General features: G+C 44.5%; 1 protein-coding gene across 1 annotated transcript; it reads right to left on the bottom strand.

Annotated features, from left to right (window-relative positions):
- Positions 1 to 410: 410 nt before the first annotated feature.
- LOC308636378 (Golgi SNAP receptor complex member 2-like) lies at positions 411 to 10,115 on the bottom strand (the record flags this gene model as incomplete). The annotated part of the gene is made up of 4 exons (XM_081271789.1): positions 411 to 1,134; positions 4,640 to 4,780; positions 7,625 to 7,744; positions 10,056 to 10,115. The coding sequence occupies 4 exons, from the start codon at positions 10,113 to 10,115 to the stop codon at positions 973 to 975; spliced, it is 483 nt and encodes a 160-aa protein (XP_081127915.1). The 3' UTR covers positions 411 to 972.
- Between the last annotated feature and the right edge of the window lie 7,710 nt (positions 10,116 to 17,825).

Below are 17,825 nucleotides of genomic sequence, written 5' to 3'. Positions count from 1 at the left end.
AGTTTCTGGTTCCTGGAAAGTCTCACAAGAACATATAATCAGAGACATCTCCAGGGTGACCTACCCTGGCTAGGCAGGTGCTAATGTATTTCAAGGAAGAGAAGAGAGCCAAAGAATTAAGAGATGTTAGAACTAGAGATGAGACTGTAACTGACAAATAACTAACCTTTGCTCATTGCCACCTTCTTAAGATGCAAAGGCCCATCAAAGCCTGGGCATAGGTGCCCAGCTGCAGTCTCTGAGTTTTAAGAGAGCTAACCATTCTAATACTTGAAAAAAAATTGGTGACTCGGGTCTTCAGTCTCCAGACTGAACTGAACACTCCCAGGAACACTGGCCTTCCTTCAGGAATGACAAACGCCCAGCAACCACAGTGTGGAAAAGCTTACCCTTATCAGCAATACCTTTAATGTCTCTGCTTCTCCTAGGTAGCTGCTTCCAGGAAAGGATGACGAGTGTTAGCAGTTAGTCATCTACATGTCAGTTGCTGGGGGAGGGTGGCAGGAACAAGAGTGTGTAAACGGATCCACTACAACAGGTGCAGGAAAAGGCCTCTTCCCTCTCCTTTCTGCTCATGCTCCAGCTTATTCATCAGGAGCCTCAAAGGCTGATGACGACAAGGTGTGAACAGTGTGAACAGTTCTGTGCATGAGGCTCACTGCAGAAGCCTTCTCCAGGTGCACACAGTCATGTGGACAAAGCCATCCCTTCCCTCCCCCAGTGAGAATGAGGGTAAGAGAATCAGAACTTCTTTCACTTTCTACATACCACGCATCTTGGTGGCACTAACTCCCCAAGATGTCACAGAAAAAAGAGCAGTTTGATCACAATTACTCCTAAGTGGTCTTCACAGTTAAGTCAGGCATACATTTCAAAAGGTGGCCTCTAGGCCCTTCTCTCTCTTGCGTGCACACACTCACATTCACACAGTCTCGCGGTGGGAACAACGTCCAGCCACTGAGTGTGGGCGGCTCAAGTCAGGTACTGCACCACGAGGAACATGACTACACAGGTGAGCAGCATCCCGCCGATCATGAAGTACTTGTCCTGGAAAGCCCTCTTCTCAATGAGTCGCATCACCGTGTTAGATAAGCCCAGCATGTTGGCAATATCAAGGATCTTTTTCTGAGTCCCCTGTAGCAGACAAGAAGAGAAAGAAAACAAAGACTGACTCACTGTGCCAATGGTGGGTGATGGTTATCACGTGTTGGGGCTTTACCAATGGGTTTTCTTGGTCATGCTCGATAAAAAAACATCCACCAAAATAGACTCACTCTCCTACAGTCAATTGTTTTTGTTTTTACCAGAGTGAAAGGAGTAGAATTCATTAAGTATGAATAAAAACCGAATTCCCACAGGGGCAAGAGGGGGCCCTATAGGGGTTGCCCAGGTCAAATGATTTTTAATCCAGGTACCAAAGCAACATAAAGGGAAAGAAACGTCTATCACAAATGGTGATGAGACAACTGACTACATAACAAATTGTCATTTATATGTATCTCTCCCTAACATACATACATACATACACACACACACACACACACACATATATGTATCATACATATCACAGGAAGATATCTAAAAACTGGAAACAATTCAAGTACCCATCACCCACAGGATGGATACACAAATCACATTTTATCTGCACAGTGGAATACTGTTCAGCAATAAAAGGTATCTAGTTGCCACCCATAACCAAACATGTAACTACATGAACCAACCTCAAAAATATCAGAGGGTAGCACACATAAAATAGTAGTATGAATGGTTATATGAATTCAGTAACAGGCAAAACTAATTACAGGTGAAATAAATCAGAATGGTGGTTGCTTGGGATAGTCTGACTAGGAGGGGCAAAGGGATCTTTCAGGGGTGATAAAAACAGTCTGTAACTTGATAGGAGTACGAGCATGATGCTTTTGTCAAAATGCACTGAACTATACAAATAAGCTCTGTATGCCTCACAATATAAACTACACTTCAATAACTATTATACCTTTCAAAAAATATAAGTATTTTTAAATTTAAAACTCAATATATATTTTAGAGACCACATTGAAAAACTCTCCCTTGGCTCCCTACCTCCAATAATCCTTGATACTAATCTGCCCACTGTGTAGAGCAGAATCTTCAGGGATTCTACTGAGTATAATGTGTGGGTCAAAGTCCACATTTATGAGGGTATGAAGTGGGAAAAGATGGAAATGCAGCAGACACCAACACAAAGACCAAAACCCCTTATATAAATGTTGCCACCAAAACAAAAGGATATTTTATTCCTAAATCAACAGCCCAAACCATCCAGCCTACCTTTCTTTCTGCTTTCTAATTTTTAAGAACGTTTATGAATTTGTTTTTTAAATATTTTTTTAAAATATTTCTCCTAGGTATAACAAGTATAAATGAATGCAGAGGCAGACCCCAAGTTACTTACATTCACAAGTCACTCATTATACTCGGACAGATGGATATGACTTACCCACATCCATTCTTTCTTTTTTCCCTTCCTGGTACTAGGGATCAAACCTAGGAGTGCTCTACCACTGTGCTACATCCCTAGTCCTTTTTATTTTTCGAGACAAGGAAGGTCTAAGTTGCAGAGGCTGGCCTTGAACTAACAATTCTCCTGTCTCAGACTCTAGTACTAGCAGATGAGATTACAGATATGTGCCATTGTGGCTCCCACTTTTTTTTTTTTAGTACCAGGGATTAAACCCCGGGGTGCTCAATCACTGAGCCACATCACCAACCCTTTTTTATACTGAGACAGGATCTCGCTAAGTTGCTTAGGGCCTCACTAAGTTGCTGAGGCTGGCTTTGAACTTGTGATCCTCCTGCCTCAGCCTCTTGAGCTGCTGGAATTACAGGCTTGCGCCATCTACTTTCTTAAATGAACACACATTCATAAGAGACTAAGAGAAAAGGCCAAGGAAGAAAGAGGAACAGGAGGCATCATTGACAGAGATTCAGAGCCGACATTCTGCCCACACAAGGATTAACCAGCCTTGTGAAGAGATCTCCAGGGCTGGGGTGAGGCTCAGGGCAGAGCACCTGCCTAGTGTTTAAGGCCCAGGATTCCATCCCCAGCACTGCAAAATATTTAAAAAACAAAAAAAATAGAGATGGAGAGTGCACACAGACTCAGCTATACTTGTTTGCTACTAGAGAAGACATGAAAGGTGACAGTGAAAACAAGCTTCTTGCTGAAGAGCCTGCTGAGTGCTGAAGTGCAGACTAATCAATGTGAGGGTCAAGAATCAAATTTCTAAAATCACCTAAAAGTAACTGTACCTTTCAAAAAAAAGAAGTATTTTCAAACATGAACTGGCCTTAATCATTAGGGTGCTCCAGCCCAGTTCCTTCATGTTTTTTCCAGCATTGCTTTCAAATGTTTAGGCAGAAAAGTCCCTGACAGAGGCAGGTGGAAAGAATCAAGAGGCAAAAGACAGGTACAGACTAGGTGTGCAGAGCAAAGTGAGCTAGAAACTTTGAGGTGCAACCCCCAACGCCTAGACAGGCTCCCCAGCACTTCATCACTGCAGGTGGCAGAAGGTGGGTGGGCTCCTCAGTGCCACAAGACTTCAAGGAAGCTAACCTTTGCTTTAATAATAAAGCTCTACCCCCACTGACTCTTCCATTAGTGTGACATGGAGTCTTGTCCTAAAAGGGCTCTACTCTTCAGCTGAGGTGTGGAAAAGAGAGCAGCAGTTCTTTATAGAAAGAGTAGGCTCACCAACAAGTACCTGGTTAAATTACTACTGAAATTGCTGCAACTGTCAGCAAGGGGGGTGGGGAGGAATGTCTCTGGCTCACCTGACCCTCTCCCTGGTAAGGATGGAGGGGGCTGTTCAGAAATGTATAGAGTCCTGCAGAGCTGACAGGCTCCATGTGGTCCAACAAAAACTAAGATAAAGCTCACACTTTTGAGCGACAGTTTCTCACAGCTCAGTGGATGGGAGTTCTTCATTACAGGGGCCACACCCTGATAACAGGCAAAGCCCACACCCCATCAGCCATCAGGGCTGACACAGGAAAAGGGCATGACACAGAGTCTGTGTCATGTTCCTGTAAACCACTCCCAGGGGGTCAGAATCTTAATGCCAAGGGGACAGGGCTTCTAGGAATCCCTACAGCTAATGAGAATGAAGAGTCACTGAGAATCCTCACTATGTGCTCTAGAAGCTTAGAAGTGATCTACTGTGAAACTATCTACTGCAGTTTTAGGCAACCCAAAGACCCACCCATGGGAATTCAGGACTGCAGTAAGGCAGTGCACAGTTGAGATCCTAAGGGAAAGCCAGCTAGGGTGCAGCTTCGTCTTCATTTGAGCAGAGCAGATTCTATATCAGATCTTCTCAGCCTATTACTGGTCCCCCTGTTGTAGCAGTCAATTCCATGTAGGTTCAATAGATGGGGAAAGACCTGGATACCAAGAGAGGCCACTTTATGGCTCAGGAATTTGGTTACTCTGGTGCTTATAGAAATCCAACTCCAACAGGAAGAATCAAAAACTCAAGGAAAACCCTTGCTGTTACAATATCACAATTTGGGGACACATAATCAAAATGTAAACAGTTTCAAACTGTTGGATGAGGCCAAAACAAAAGGCCTTCTCCCTGTTCTCCAGGAGGGACCCCACCTTCAAGGTCAGTCTCTGGGCCCTCAGTCCCTCCAGAATACTGTGCCCGCCTCCAATGAGGTCATCCATGCCGTGGTGAATGTTGTGGAGGGAGGAGTTAAACTGCAGTGATTCGTCCATTGGTATGGTGGTGGCAGAGTCCTGTGAAAGAAACGCAGGCACTTGATTAACTATGCTTGCTAGTCAGCTCCAGGGGTCCCACTGCTTCTGAGTGTTCTGCCTTGCAGCCAAGGCCAAGCCAGAACAGCCAGAGGGAATGATGCAAGAATCAGAGAACCCAACGGGGAAGAAAAAGCAAAGTGTGGGAGGCCTCCGTTTACAAAGAAGAACAAGCTCGTTTCCTCAGAACTGTCACTCTTCTGTTACCCAATTATTGCTGATTTCTGCCTCTGTATCATTTCTTAGGAAAACCTATTCCTTCAAGATCTCATTACATTTCTTGTAAAAGCTTTCTCTGACTACTAAGAAAGGTGTTCCAAAAGTCCCTGACTTGGCTTCCCCTTAATGCAGCATTAAATGTTTGCTTTTGTTCTTCAGCTATTTTATCTATAGCTTATCCCTCCAATTAGATTGAGACTAAGGATCAAAGAGCCTATGCTTTTTATTGAAGGCTAATGGTGTTCAGGATGGAAATACACTCCAAAGTAGGCAAGAAAAATGCTAAAAAATGGAGAGAGGGGGAAAAAAAAAAAGAATACAGGTTGAGTATTGTAGCAGGTGAGTGGTCCTAATCCAAAATGCTTCTTTAGGTTTTGCAGCATTTCAGATTTTGGATTTTCAGATTAAGGATGCTCAACCTGTACTGATCAAGAGCTTTCTTACTATACAGACTCATTACTGTAAACTCACTCTATCCTCATTCTGTGCATTATTATCCTCATTTCACAGATGAAGAAACAAACTGCAGAAAGAAGAATAACTCGTCCAAGATCATACAGCTGGTAAGAAGCCAGTATGACAGGAATCCTGGTACTAAATGCAAGGCCTGCTCTCTCTCAACCACACACACAGAAGAGAGACCATGATCAATCCTCATGGCTCTCATTTCACCCTAAAAGTGGACTGTGTACAGAAGCAAGTCATCACCATGTGATAATGTTCTCTTCTCCTTCCCAACTTCTGACTTGCCCAAATTCCTGCCAAGCAATGCTGTTTTGACCATCTACACCTCAGTTCCTGATGGTACAGAGATTAAGCCTTCTTTTCTCTGCTCCACAAGTTCAGAATCATCTCTCACATGCAAATTTTCAATAACTCCTCTAGGAGTGGCACAGCTGAAGGAATCATTTTATTAAGTTTCTCACAGTTAGCTCTCAGCACCTTAGTGTTCTACACAGAGCTAATGCTCTGGGTCAAAGGACTCTAGCGCTTGGAAAAAAATATCAATAAGCTGGGTGCGGTGGCACATACCTATAATCCCAGCAGGTCAAGACGCTGAGGCAGGAGGATTGCAAGTTTGAGGCCAGCCTCAGCAACTTACTGAGACTGTCTCAAAATAAACAAATAAATAAATAAGAAAGAAACAAAGGGCTGGGGACATAGTTCAGTGGTAAAGTGCACTTGGGTTCAATCCCCAGTACTGCCCCCCACCAAAAAAAAAAAAAAAAAATCAATGACAGACTTCTCTTCATTTATTTGATAAGAATTTATTGAATGCCTTTTATGTGCAAATCTTTCTTACCTTCCTACCAGAAAAGTATCACTGATAGGTCATTATCTCCCAAGCACATGTATTATAGCTCCAGATGGCAATGTGACCAAGAAGAAGTTTCATTTGGCAAGTCAATGTTTTTTTTTTTTTTTTAATTTTTAATATTTATTTTTTAGTTCTCGACGGACACAACATCTTTGTTGGTATGTGGTGCTGAGGATCGAACCCGGGCCGCACGCATGCCAGGCGAGCACGCTACTGCTTGAGCCACACCTCCAGCCCCTGGCAAGTCAATGTTTACTAAGGGCCTACTGTATGCACAGTCACATCAGGCTGGTAAGTAACAAAATAATCCTGAGAGATATCCCTAGCCTAAAATATGCCTGATGCAAGACCATAACTATCAAAAGCCCACACAACAACATTTAGTGTGTCTATATAGAGCATTACATTTTTGAACTGTTGGTCATTATGACCTGACTGCTTATCCTGGAGAAATAACACCTGTGGAGGCACATTCTGACGCACTGAAGGAAATTTCCTGCAATGCATGGATGGAGCAGTAAGAGTTTAACATCTGCAAAGCGGGAAATGATGTGGATTCCAGTAACAGGCTGAGGAAGCTGACACCTCTATAGAAAATAAACCCCTCTAATAAGGAACAAAATAAAAAAACCCCAGACCCACCTCATTTGGTGAAACATGTTATGCAGGTCACAGAAAAGGCCAGTATGTTCTGCAAACATGTGCAGGGACTGATCCTATCAAGACTAAAGGACAGGGACAACGGTGTCTAAGAAATGAAATATGCAAACCATCAGGCCATTTTCAGACTCGAGCCAAGCAGTCCATCCAACACTAAACATCTGTTAACAAATTCCTCTAAATTGCTGTTCCGACTACAGGCAAAAACATTTGAATGCATCTGACACTGGAGCCACACACATACACAGCATAACAGCAACTGCCTGGAGGCAGCTTTGAAATGCTGCCTTTTCTACCAGTGGCCTAAGTTCTAATCATCTGTCTCTATCTGATGACAAAAACATTTCGACCATGTGAACTTTCACCTCTGTGCACTGGACAGCTGAACCAGGTAATTTTCACCTCTGCCCATCCCTCAATTTAACTGCTTCCTCTTCAGGTTTCTGATTGGAAAAAAAGAAATTCCAGTCTAGATTTAGTATCAGTGGCAATACACAAAGTCCCCTGTCATTTCCAGTTGGTCTCCTCCATGTCAGTCTGTTTTAGATGTCCTCCTACAAAGATAAAGCTCAGTGACCTGAGCTCAGTCCCAACAATCTGTTGAGCACCTGCCAACCCCCTCGGCTTACATTAGTGGTGAAGGTACGAGACAGAAGCTCCTCTCGCTGTCTCTCCTGCTGCTCCCTGGCATAGCGTCGGTGCTGGAAGTTTCGGAGAGCAGTCTGCAGGTGCTGGACATCATACTTTAACTCCCGCCATTAAACAAAGCTGTCAGTAAGGGTAAAAGCCATTCATGTAAGTCACATCTTAATGGCAGGATATTGAAGGTAGCAGTGCATTCAGTTTTCAAAAGAAAAGACCATAGTGACAAGCAAAGACAATGGGTCCTCTTGGGGGCCCTATAAATCCTGCCAGGGCTTGGGGTGTAGCTCAGTGTAAGCATGTGCAAGGCCCTGGATTAGATCTCAGCACCAAAAAAAATAAATAAATAAATAAACAAATTGCCATCAAATGGCCAACCCTTCTGAAACCAGGTCATCAGAATTCAGAGGAAATGTACATCAAAAAGTCCCCAGGAAACTATAACCACTGAGTATGAGCCCTAGGTGCCTCAGAAACAACCCTCTGCCTCAGTTACTGTGAGATAATGTGACTTCCTGTGTTCATGAAACCCAAATAGCTAAAATTCAATGACCCAGCACAGAAAAGAGGAAGCAATTCAACAGCTTCTGCACCCACCTACGCTTCAGCTTCCTCAGGACCCACCACCTCTACTGTTCACATGTAACATGCCTCTGACACCATGTGATCCCTGTGTTTAGTGCTGGAACTGATCTGCCATCAGCTCTGGCAAGGAGCACTGGGACAGGATCCTCCACAAGTGCCAGGACAAGACACATGGCCATGGCTCTGTAATTAGAGCCAACCCCACTGGCATTCCCTGAGGTTCTCCAGAGCCAGAATACCAGTCAAAAGGAAGCAAGGACTTCAACTGCCCCAGGATGAGTGAGCTGGGTGAGGGACCATCTCTTACCTTGCAGGAATTTTAATGACACCTACCATTCCAATAGTCAACACAAGTAATATAATATGAACGGTGAAAAAACAATCCCTGGGGACAGGTATAAGGACCAGACACCAGGGCTGGGGTTGTGGCTCAGTGGTAGAGCGCGCACCTAGCATGTGCAAGGCCCTGGGTTCGATCCTCAGCACCACATAAAAATAAATAAACAAAATAAAGGTATTGTGTACCACTAAAAAATAAAAAATAATAATAAAAAAAGGACCAGACACCAGGAAAAAATCTCTGACCCAAGAGTAGGGGAACTCTACCCCCCTGCACTCATTAACCAAACAAGCTGCATGGTCTATCAAGCTGCTCACCTCTGAGCAAGCACCTAGACTTGACTGTTCAGGGGTAGCTGGTGGGGTTGGCAGGGAGCTATGCACTACAATTTCAGGCTGAATGGGAGCTGTCAAGGGAAGAATGGGCAGAGTTGATGTGAAGAGTTGCTACGGGGACAAAAGGTGAAAGGACATGGAGGATCTCTGTTAATAAAAAGGAAGAGGGTGAGAGGAACTGAGGCAACTAGAGATGGGGACAGATAAAGACTTAGGAATGGGGTTTCCTCGCGATGGTAGAGGAGGGAAGAGAAATATATAATGAGCTAGGAAGTTAAGGGCAAAGTCTGTGAAGAAGCTACACATAAAATTTGGGAGAAGGCTGAAAGAGAAGTTAACACGAAGCGGGTGAGCTCAACAGGGCATCTATTTTAGCGGTAGGTCTTCAATGAGAGGAGGGGAGAGGTAGACGTTTGGGATAAACAGACCTTAGGGGGCTGGGTAGACACTGGGAGCTGGGGATGAGAGAGCTGAGCCAGAAAAGGGGAAACATGAATGGTGGATTTAGGGGAGGTTTGTGCGGAGTTTTAGGATTGCCAGGGGGGTTGTGGGGTGAGGATTAGATAAAAAGGAGGTAAGGGATATATCCAGATCGGAGTTGCAACTAGGTTAAAGAGAGGTCACGAGTGAGGCTGCATTTATGCAAGACCGGTGGTAAGAAGATGGGAGCAAGAGCTGAGGTTGGGTCAGGGTAGGAGAAAATGGACGGAACAGGCCAACGGTGGCAGCGCGGGCCCAAGGCTACGGTGGGAGCCCGGTGCGGGCTGGGAGGGCAGAGGGCTCGGAAGCCGGACTGTCTCCAAGGCAACCAAGATCTCTGGGATCACCGCGAGGGCGGGAGGACCAACTGTCCGTTGGCGTTACGGCCCCAACGCCCCCGCGCTGCCCTCTTCAACCCCTGACCCCTAACTCACCAAACGGAGCCGGGAGGCGGGCTGGGGGCGCTCCTGGCCCCCCAAGCGACCTGACCCCTAACTCACCAAACGGAGCCGGGAGGCGGGCTGGGGGCGCTCCTGGCCCCCCAACCGACCTGACCCCTAACTCACCAAACGGAGCCGGGAGGCGGGCTGGGGGCGCTCCTGGCCTCCCAACCGACCTGACCCCTAACTCACCAATCGGAGCCGGGAGGCGGGCTGGGGGCGCTCCTGGCCTCCCAACCAACGCCGCGGCCTCCTGGCCACTGACAACAGGAAGCGGCGCCCCAGTGCCTGACGCCATTACGTTGATTGGGCTCTCCGGCCCCACCTCCAGCCCGAGGAGCCAGTAGTGAGGCTCGGAGGATGAGAGGCGGAGTTCTTAAAAGCCTGAGGGTGCGGAGCCCCATCCGCAGGTGAGTGGCTCTAGATCTTTGTACACCGGCCTGAGTCGGACTCGCGCTGGTAGATCCAGGCTTCTGGGTCTCTGACTCCGCTCGGTCAGCATAAACTGAGCGACTTTGGAGTAGTGACTTAGCCTCACAAAGCCGACGACAGTCCACTTGAGTAGTACCAATAATACCCTCTCTTAATACCTACTCTAACTTTGCCCCCCGAAGGCATCAGTCCAACCCAGTGGGTAGAGCCTGGGCTCAAATTGGAACCTTCCTCCTGGCTTTTAAGAGCCGGGAATACACACCTATTTTGAAGGCACCTAATACCACGTGATCACCTTGAGGTTTCTCTGGGCAGTCTCATGTGTTCAATACAATCCTGAAGATCTGAAGCCCAGGGGTTCGCTTTTCCTCTTCCAGCCTTGTAGTTGTTTGTTTTCTTTCCTTGTAGAAGTGACATCGCTCTTTCAAATGAACTTAGAAGAAAAATATCAAGAGCAGCGACTGCGCCCTGGAGCCAGGGACAGTTCTTTGGGCACTTCACACTTGCAAACTTCCATCAATGGGAGCCTAGGGCCTGAGCGTGGACTGTGAATTATTAGGGTCAGGAGAGGTACTTGCACGTCCTAAGAGAGTAGCACAAGGGTGACCAGGGACAGGCCAATTCTTGGAAAGAAGCTGCACTGACTTTGGTTGGAGGTCTTATGCTCCCTTGGCCTCTAGGCAAGGAAGGTGGCCCTCATATCTCCACAAATCTAGAGGGCCCAGTTCCTGTTTCCATTTATAAAACCATCTGTTGGGGGTGGTCCCCCACCTTGTTAGTGGGCTGCCTGCTCAGTAATTCTCCTCCCCTCAGTTTCAGGCTAGATGGGTCACAGTGTTCATTCAATACAGTTGATATTGAGCAGGAAGATGACAAGTACACGCGTACAAACTATTCTTTTGTGTCAAACTCATTTTAAACAAGAAAGAAGGTAAGGTGTTTTCTAGGGAAACTTACCTACCTTGGCAAAAGGATAGCTGTTTCTGGTCATAATCATCACAGACAGATATTGGTGGTTTAGAAGAAGCATGTCCTGCCCCTAAATCAAGCACTTCATGTCCCTCAGTTATTCCCTTGCATTTTTGTTCAGCTGTGGAAAGGATAACTGTGTGGAATTCCTCAAAATAATCTCTTGTCTGTTTTTCAGGAGTCTCTGTTTCCTGGTCCCCTGTTTTCCAGGCTCCTGATATCTGAAAAGTTTCCATGCTTGACTACCTCTTCTCATCTTGCTCTATACAAGGTGAAGCTATATAAAGGCCTGGAGTTAAGATGGGGGAGGATGGAGGAAGTGGCAGGAGAGGGCAATGCACAAATGCACATAAATATTGCACATTTCCACAAAACATTTCACAATGGACCATGAGTGCACCAGGTAGACTCCAGATGGGGAAAAAAAATGTTACCCTGTGACTGGAACAATAATAAAGGCGCCTGCAAAATACTATCGAACCAGAGAAAAGAATTTGAGAGGTTTCCAGATGCATAGTATCTATGAACTTGTGAAGAACTGTTGAGTTTATGCTTTAAAGGTTAGTTCAATCTAGCTTCAGTCTTTGATCCTCCATTATTCATCTCATTCCCTTGTCTTTTGGTAATAGAGCCTCTCGTAACACTTCATGCTTTGATATAGCCCTTGCTGCTCTGCCACATTGACTTATTATTATTATTTTTTATTTTTTGGTACCAGGGATTAAACTCAGGGCATCAACCACTGAGCCACATCCCCAGCCATCCTCTTCCTCTTCCTCCTCCTCTTTTTTTTTCTTTTCTTTTTTTTTTTTTTTTTTGGAGATAGGGTCTTGTTAAGTTGCTTAGGGCCTTGTTAAGTTGCTGAGGCTGACTTCAAATACATGATCCTCCTGCCTCAGCTTCCTGAGCTGTTGGAATTACGGGTGTGTACTACCACAGCCACACACAGACTTATTTTTAAAAGAGGCATGTGTTTTTTTCTCTCCCCTTCCCTAGTTTTCCCTTCCCTGATCTCAGGGGAAACAGGATTACTCTTTTTCTCTATCCTAGGCCCAGTTATCTGTCTTTGAGCACACCTCCAATCATAAGAATAAAGTAATTCAGACTTGGGGGATGGCTCAAGAAGATCTAAGAAATCTCCCAAATTAACAAGTGAATTCTCTCTCTCTCTCTCTCTCTCTCTCTCTTTCTCTCTTTCTCTCTCTCTCTCTCTCTCTCTCACTCACACACACACACACACACACACCCATCAGACATACCTGGAATGTAGCCTCTGGGACAAGAGTCCCCTCTGTTTTTTTCCCTTTTTTTCTTAAAACTGTGTCCTCATTACTGGAGTGGCATTGGGAACAAGGACCAATCTTTTGGTACCACTCTTATTTTACTTTAGGGATGAGCCTCCTTCACTCACTGTGATTCTGCTAGGTTTAAGTCCCCCACCCCAGGATATGTGCAAGACAATGGCCAGCCAGTCAGAGTCTCCTCTTCCCTGAACTGTGACCCAACAGGCCAATCAGAGACCTTTTGAGGAAGGTCTTTCTCTGAGCCATTTCCTCCACAGCAGTGGAGAATTGGACCATTCTTGCAGATAAGAGGAGTCCTCTCCTATGTAATGTTTTGAACAACTAATAATTAAAAAAAAAAAAAAAGAGGAGTCCTCTCAAGGCTGAAGCTCTCACAGAGGAAAGTGGACCAGGGAGTGGATGCAATGAGTGATGGATGCAGCCAGCCTTAAACCCTTAGGGGTTCCTGTTATATAAGCTGATATGTCATGTTTTTTTTTATTTTAAGAAAGAGTGAGAGAGAGGGAGAAAGAGGGAGAAAGAGAGAGAGAACTTTAATATTTATTTTTCAGTATTTGGCGGACACAGCATCTTTGTCTGTATGTGGTGCTGAGGATCGAACCCGGGCCGCACGCATGCCAGGCGAGCGCGCTACCGCTTGAGCCACATCCCCAGCTCTGTCATGTTTTTATTTAAGCATATTTTAGTTGAATTTCTTTCATATGGAAAAAAAAGCCCTAATATATTATCTTTTTGAACTTGGGCAAGTTATTTATCCTCCAGCTTCAGATTCTTCAACTATTAAATTGGGGAGAATAAGATCTCCATTCTAAGTAGCTGTAAGATTTAAATGAGATAACATGCATACACATTCAATATATGATTACTATTAGTGATATAGTGATTATATTTTTGGGAGACACAGACAGGATTTATTTGCTCTGCAAATAGTGCATGGTGCACACATGCATTCAGAGGCTTCCTGCTGTGATGGGCTCTCCAAAGATCTGCAGTTATTAATTGGAAATCACTGTTCCAGAGGTTACCTTTTGAGTAGGGCAACCTTTATTTTCCGGTCCCCTTCCAGTCTATGTGTATTCTTCCTTTAAGAGATAGTTTGGTGTTATAGTTTTCTCCACCATGTTCCCATCTAATTGGCCTAGATTCAGGTTACTTCCAAGCAGATTCCCCATCCCTTATTTTGCAAATAATCAAACTTGCTTAGGAGGCATGGTGTTTGGAAGTTGTACATGAACACTTATTTCTGTTACAAAACTGGAAACACCCTTACCAAGAGGAACTATGGCTGCTGATTATTCACGTGGAATAAAATCACAATGACACACACACATTTCTTGGAGGAAAAAATGTCAACCAGTGCATGGCAGCTGGTTGAATTTTTCCTTTAATGTTCCCCTGGTACTTATTAATTTACTTTGTTGCCTGTGAGCTCCTAAGAGGAGAGAGAGACTGGCAGGAGCTAAAAAGTTTAAGCTGTTTTTTTTTTTAAAAGTAAAAGTAAAATAATGTCTATAAACTTGTTTTAGGCAAATTTAGGTAATTTCCTGGGAACCACTGTCCCAATATAGTGACCTAATTCCCAATTTGTATTTTTTCAAATTCATTGTTAAATACCCAATGATACTGCAGCCTCCCAGTTGCCCTCTCTGAAACACCCTTACCAGCATGTCCATCAGAATTGTAGAGATGAAAATAGTCTACTGGGCTGGGGATGTGGCTCAAGCGGTAGCGCGCTCGCCTGGGATGCGTGCGGCCTGGGTTCGATCCTCAGCACCACATACCAACAAAGATGTTGTGTCTGCCGAGAACTAAAAAAAAAATAAATAAATAAATATTAAAAAATTCTCTCTCTCTCTCTCTCTCTCTCTCTCTCTCTCTCTCTCTCTCCTCTCTCTTTCTAAAAAAAAAAAAAAGAAAATAGTCTACTATGCTATCTGATATGGTGGCCATTAGCCATGTGACTATCGAGCCCTTGATGTGTGGCTAGTGTGACTTAGAAGTTGACTATAAATTTTTAATTTGCATGAATTTATATTTGCAACACATATTATACATAAATATTACATACTTTTTTTTAATACTAGAGATTGAACCCAGGGCACTTTACCACTAAGCTACATCCCGAGTCCTTTTTATCTTTCATTTTGAGACAGGATCTCACTGAGTTGCTGAGGCTGGCTTTGAACTTGTGATCTTCCTGCCTCAGCCTCCTGAGTCCCTGGGATTATAGGTGTGCACCACTGCCTGGTGCAGCATGGGCTTTAATGGTAAATCTCACTGTCTTGAAATTGTCCTTAAGCCATGTGGATCCTTGACTAGCTTGGTGCCTTCAGACAGCCTTCCTCTTAGGATATTTCAGGTGATGAGACTCTTTCCAGTTTCAAATGGCCTCTAGAGAAAGAAATTTCACTAACCTGTTTTGGTGTTTAGTCCTGTCTTCTGGAGGTCCCTACGGGAGGTAGCAGATTCAAAACTGGCATGAGTCAGATCTGGGCACAGATCTCAGCTTCAGATGGCACAATCTCTTTACATTTTATGGGGCAAATACTTAGCACATGTCTCTCTTTTGTAACAAATCACATGGTGAGAATGAAAGAATGGTTTAAAATTCACTCAGTAATATTTCTGAGTCATCCCTAAGGGCAGGGCATGGTGCTAGGCACTGGGAGAAAGGGAGCAGGAGCAGGGTGGAGAGGAAGGAGACATGATTCTTTCCTTGTCAGGACTCCTGATCTAATTGAGAAGGTGGCTGAATCACCACAGTGGGTGGCATTTCCTTTCAGTAGGCTGCAATTCCAGGTGATCACTAGAAGAGTGGGTCCAAATTGTGTAATCTCCAAACCAGGGATCACCACATACTATGAGAGAATTACTGGCCCCAATTTCTCTCCCCTCCTGGCATCCATGGTCTCCATGTAGTGGAATGTCCTTTCCTGTCCTCTGGCTTTGGGCTTGAATTTACCCTTCAAATAAAGTACAAAAGGCCTGCTGAGGTTTTGCTAGCCCTTGTGTGTTTTTGCATTCATCAGGAGAAGTACATCTCTCAGGCAGCTACTGCATCTCCAGCCTGGACTGCAGAATGAGCACACTTGGAACAGAGATGCAGGGAGAGATACCGCTCAGTGGTTAGCACAGCATTAGAGAAGTATCTATATTAGACAGCTACAGGATTCTGCTGCAGGGATCCTTATTCCAATATGGCATTTCAGTAGCAATCCTTATTCCAATGTGGAGTTTCGGTAGCAACCGCTAATCCATTCCTTTATTAGGTTGTAGGTCCAGCTGCTACAAGTGACACCCAGCCCAATAGTGGGTTAAGAATGTTCTCTGAGTTGTCATGTAATAAAGCCAATAAAGAAGTCTGGCGTTTCCTACACACACCATCATGTAGAAAAAACAGCAGAATGAATTGGACATAACTTTTCTATGCTCATATGTGATATATGACTAATGTAACTCTACATCAAGAATGGGATCCTAGGGCTGGGGTTGTGGCTCAGTGGTAGAGCACTTGCCTAGCATGTGTGAGTCACTGGGTTCGATTCTCAGCACCACATATAAATAAATAAAATAAAGGTCCATTGACAGCTAAAAAATATTTTAAAAAAAGAATGGGATCCTAATGAGAGTAAGTTATATTGCATGTATGTATAATATGTCAAAAGACACACCACACTTCTGCTGTCATGTATTGCTGAGGGCCATTGCCAAGTAGGAATGATGCTTCGAAATTTCCTTGCCAGCGTACCCCATGTTAAATGGACTTGCCTTGGAATTTCGCTGTGACATTGCATGTGTGTTTGAGAAAGGTGACCCTGCTCAAGGACCAGGGTGGATCCAGGATTAGGGTGTATCCTGCAGGTTTGAGGAAGTATCCCGCTCCTTGGGTTTAGGGCATTCCCAGTTTAAGACAAGTTTAAGGCGTTCCCAGTTTAAGACCTTGGATTTTAGGGAAGTTCGACGTTGAGGATTATTTCTGCTGGAATTAGGGCGTTCCTGCTGCCTAAGCTCCTGTTGAACTCTCGTGAGATTCAGAGAGCATTTTGGGAAATAAGCCTCGTGGAGTAGGTGAATTGGGTGGCAGGAGAACTGGAATTGCGAGAGAACGTGTGTGGAGGCCGGTGTGAGTTCGGGAATAAAGAATTGCTGTTTGAATCTACAAAGCTGTGTGGTGGCTCGTGATTCTGTGCCCAGCCAAGACTGCGGCAATGTATGACTAAAAATAAATAATAAATAATAAATTAAAGGGCTGGGGATGTGGCTCAAGTGGTAGCGTGCTCGCCTGGCATGCGTGTGGCCCGGGTTCGATCCTTAGCACCACATACCAACAAAGATGTTGTGTCCGCCGAGAACTAAAAAATAAATATTAAAAATTCTCTCTCTCTCTTAAAATAAATAAATAAATAAATAATTTAAAAAAGACACTCCACTGTCATGTATATCTAAAAAGAATAAATACAAATAATAATAAAAAGTCTGGTGGTTCATATGTCAGAGACCCAGGCTCTATCTATCTATCTTGCTCCACCTTCCTATGGCCCTCATCTGCATGAAGCCCTCTTAGTATTTCCAGTCTAGAAGCCCCTTGAGGAAAGAGACTCTGTCCTAGTCAGCTCTTAACCCCAATACCAGAAACGGTGTCTGACTTATAACCCAGACTTAGCTCAAGCTGCATCTTTCTCATGGGTTCTCCTTAGATGACCTTTCCCTCCCTGAACCAACACCTCCTTTCTGTATAGTTTTTGCCCAATAGTACATTGGCCCATTTCATCATCATCTGTTTTTTTTTTTTTTTTTTTTTGGTACCAGGGATTGAACCCAGGGGTGCTTAACCACTGAGCCACATCCCTAGCCCTTTTTATATTTTTTATTTTTAAATTTAGAGACAAGGTCTTGCTGAGTTGCTCGGGGCCTTGCAAAATTATTGAGGCTGGCTGTGAATTCACGATCCTCCTGCTTCAGCCTCTCAAGCTGCTGGGGTTACAGGTGAATGCCACCTCGCCCAGCTCCATCACCTTCTTCTTGTATGTTTTATTCCCCAGGCTGAGGATCAAACTCAGGAGTACTCTAGAGAACTCTGTGAGGATGGCCTTAGGCCTGAGCCTAAGCAGCTCCATTTTAAAAACTCCAGTTTGAAACCTGCAGTCTCATCAGGCAGCCTAAAGGAGCCTTCCAGGATGGCCCTCAGGCACAAGCAAGTCATGCCCCCACCTCAATAAACTCAGAGTGAAGCCTCTGGCAGAAGAGGGAAAGGTGCCCTATAATTGGGAAAAGCGAAAAGATCCACCAGATGTTTTGTTTTT

The sequence above is a fragment of the Spermophilus citellus genome (genome assembly GCF_964194105.1).
Source record: "Spermophilus citellus genome assembly, chromosome: 17".
In the NCBI taxonomy this organism is placed as follows: Eukaryota; Metazoa; Chordata; class Mammalia; order Rodentia; family Sciuridae; genus Spermophilus; species Spermophilus citellus.
This window is presented reverse-complemented; position numbering and strand designations above follow the sequence as displayed.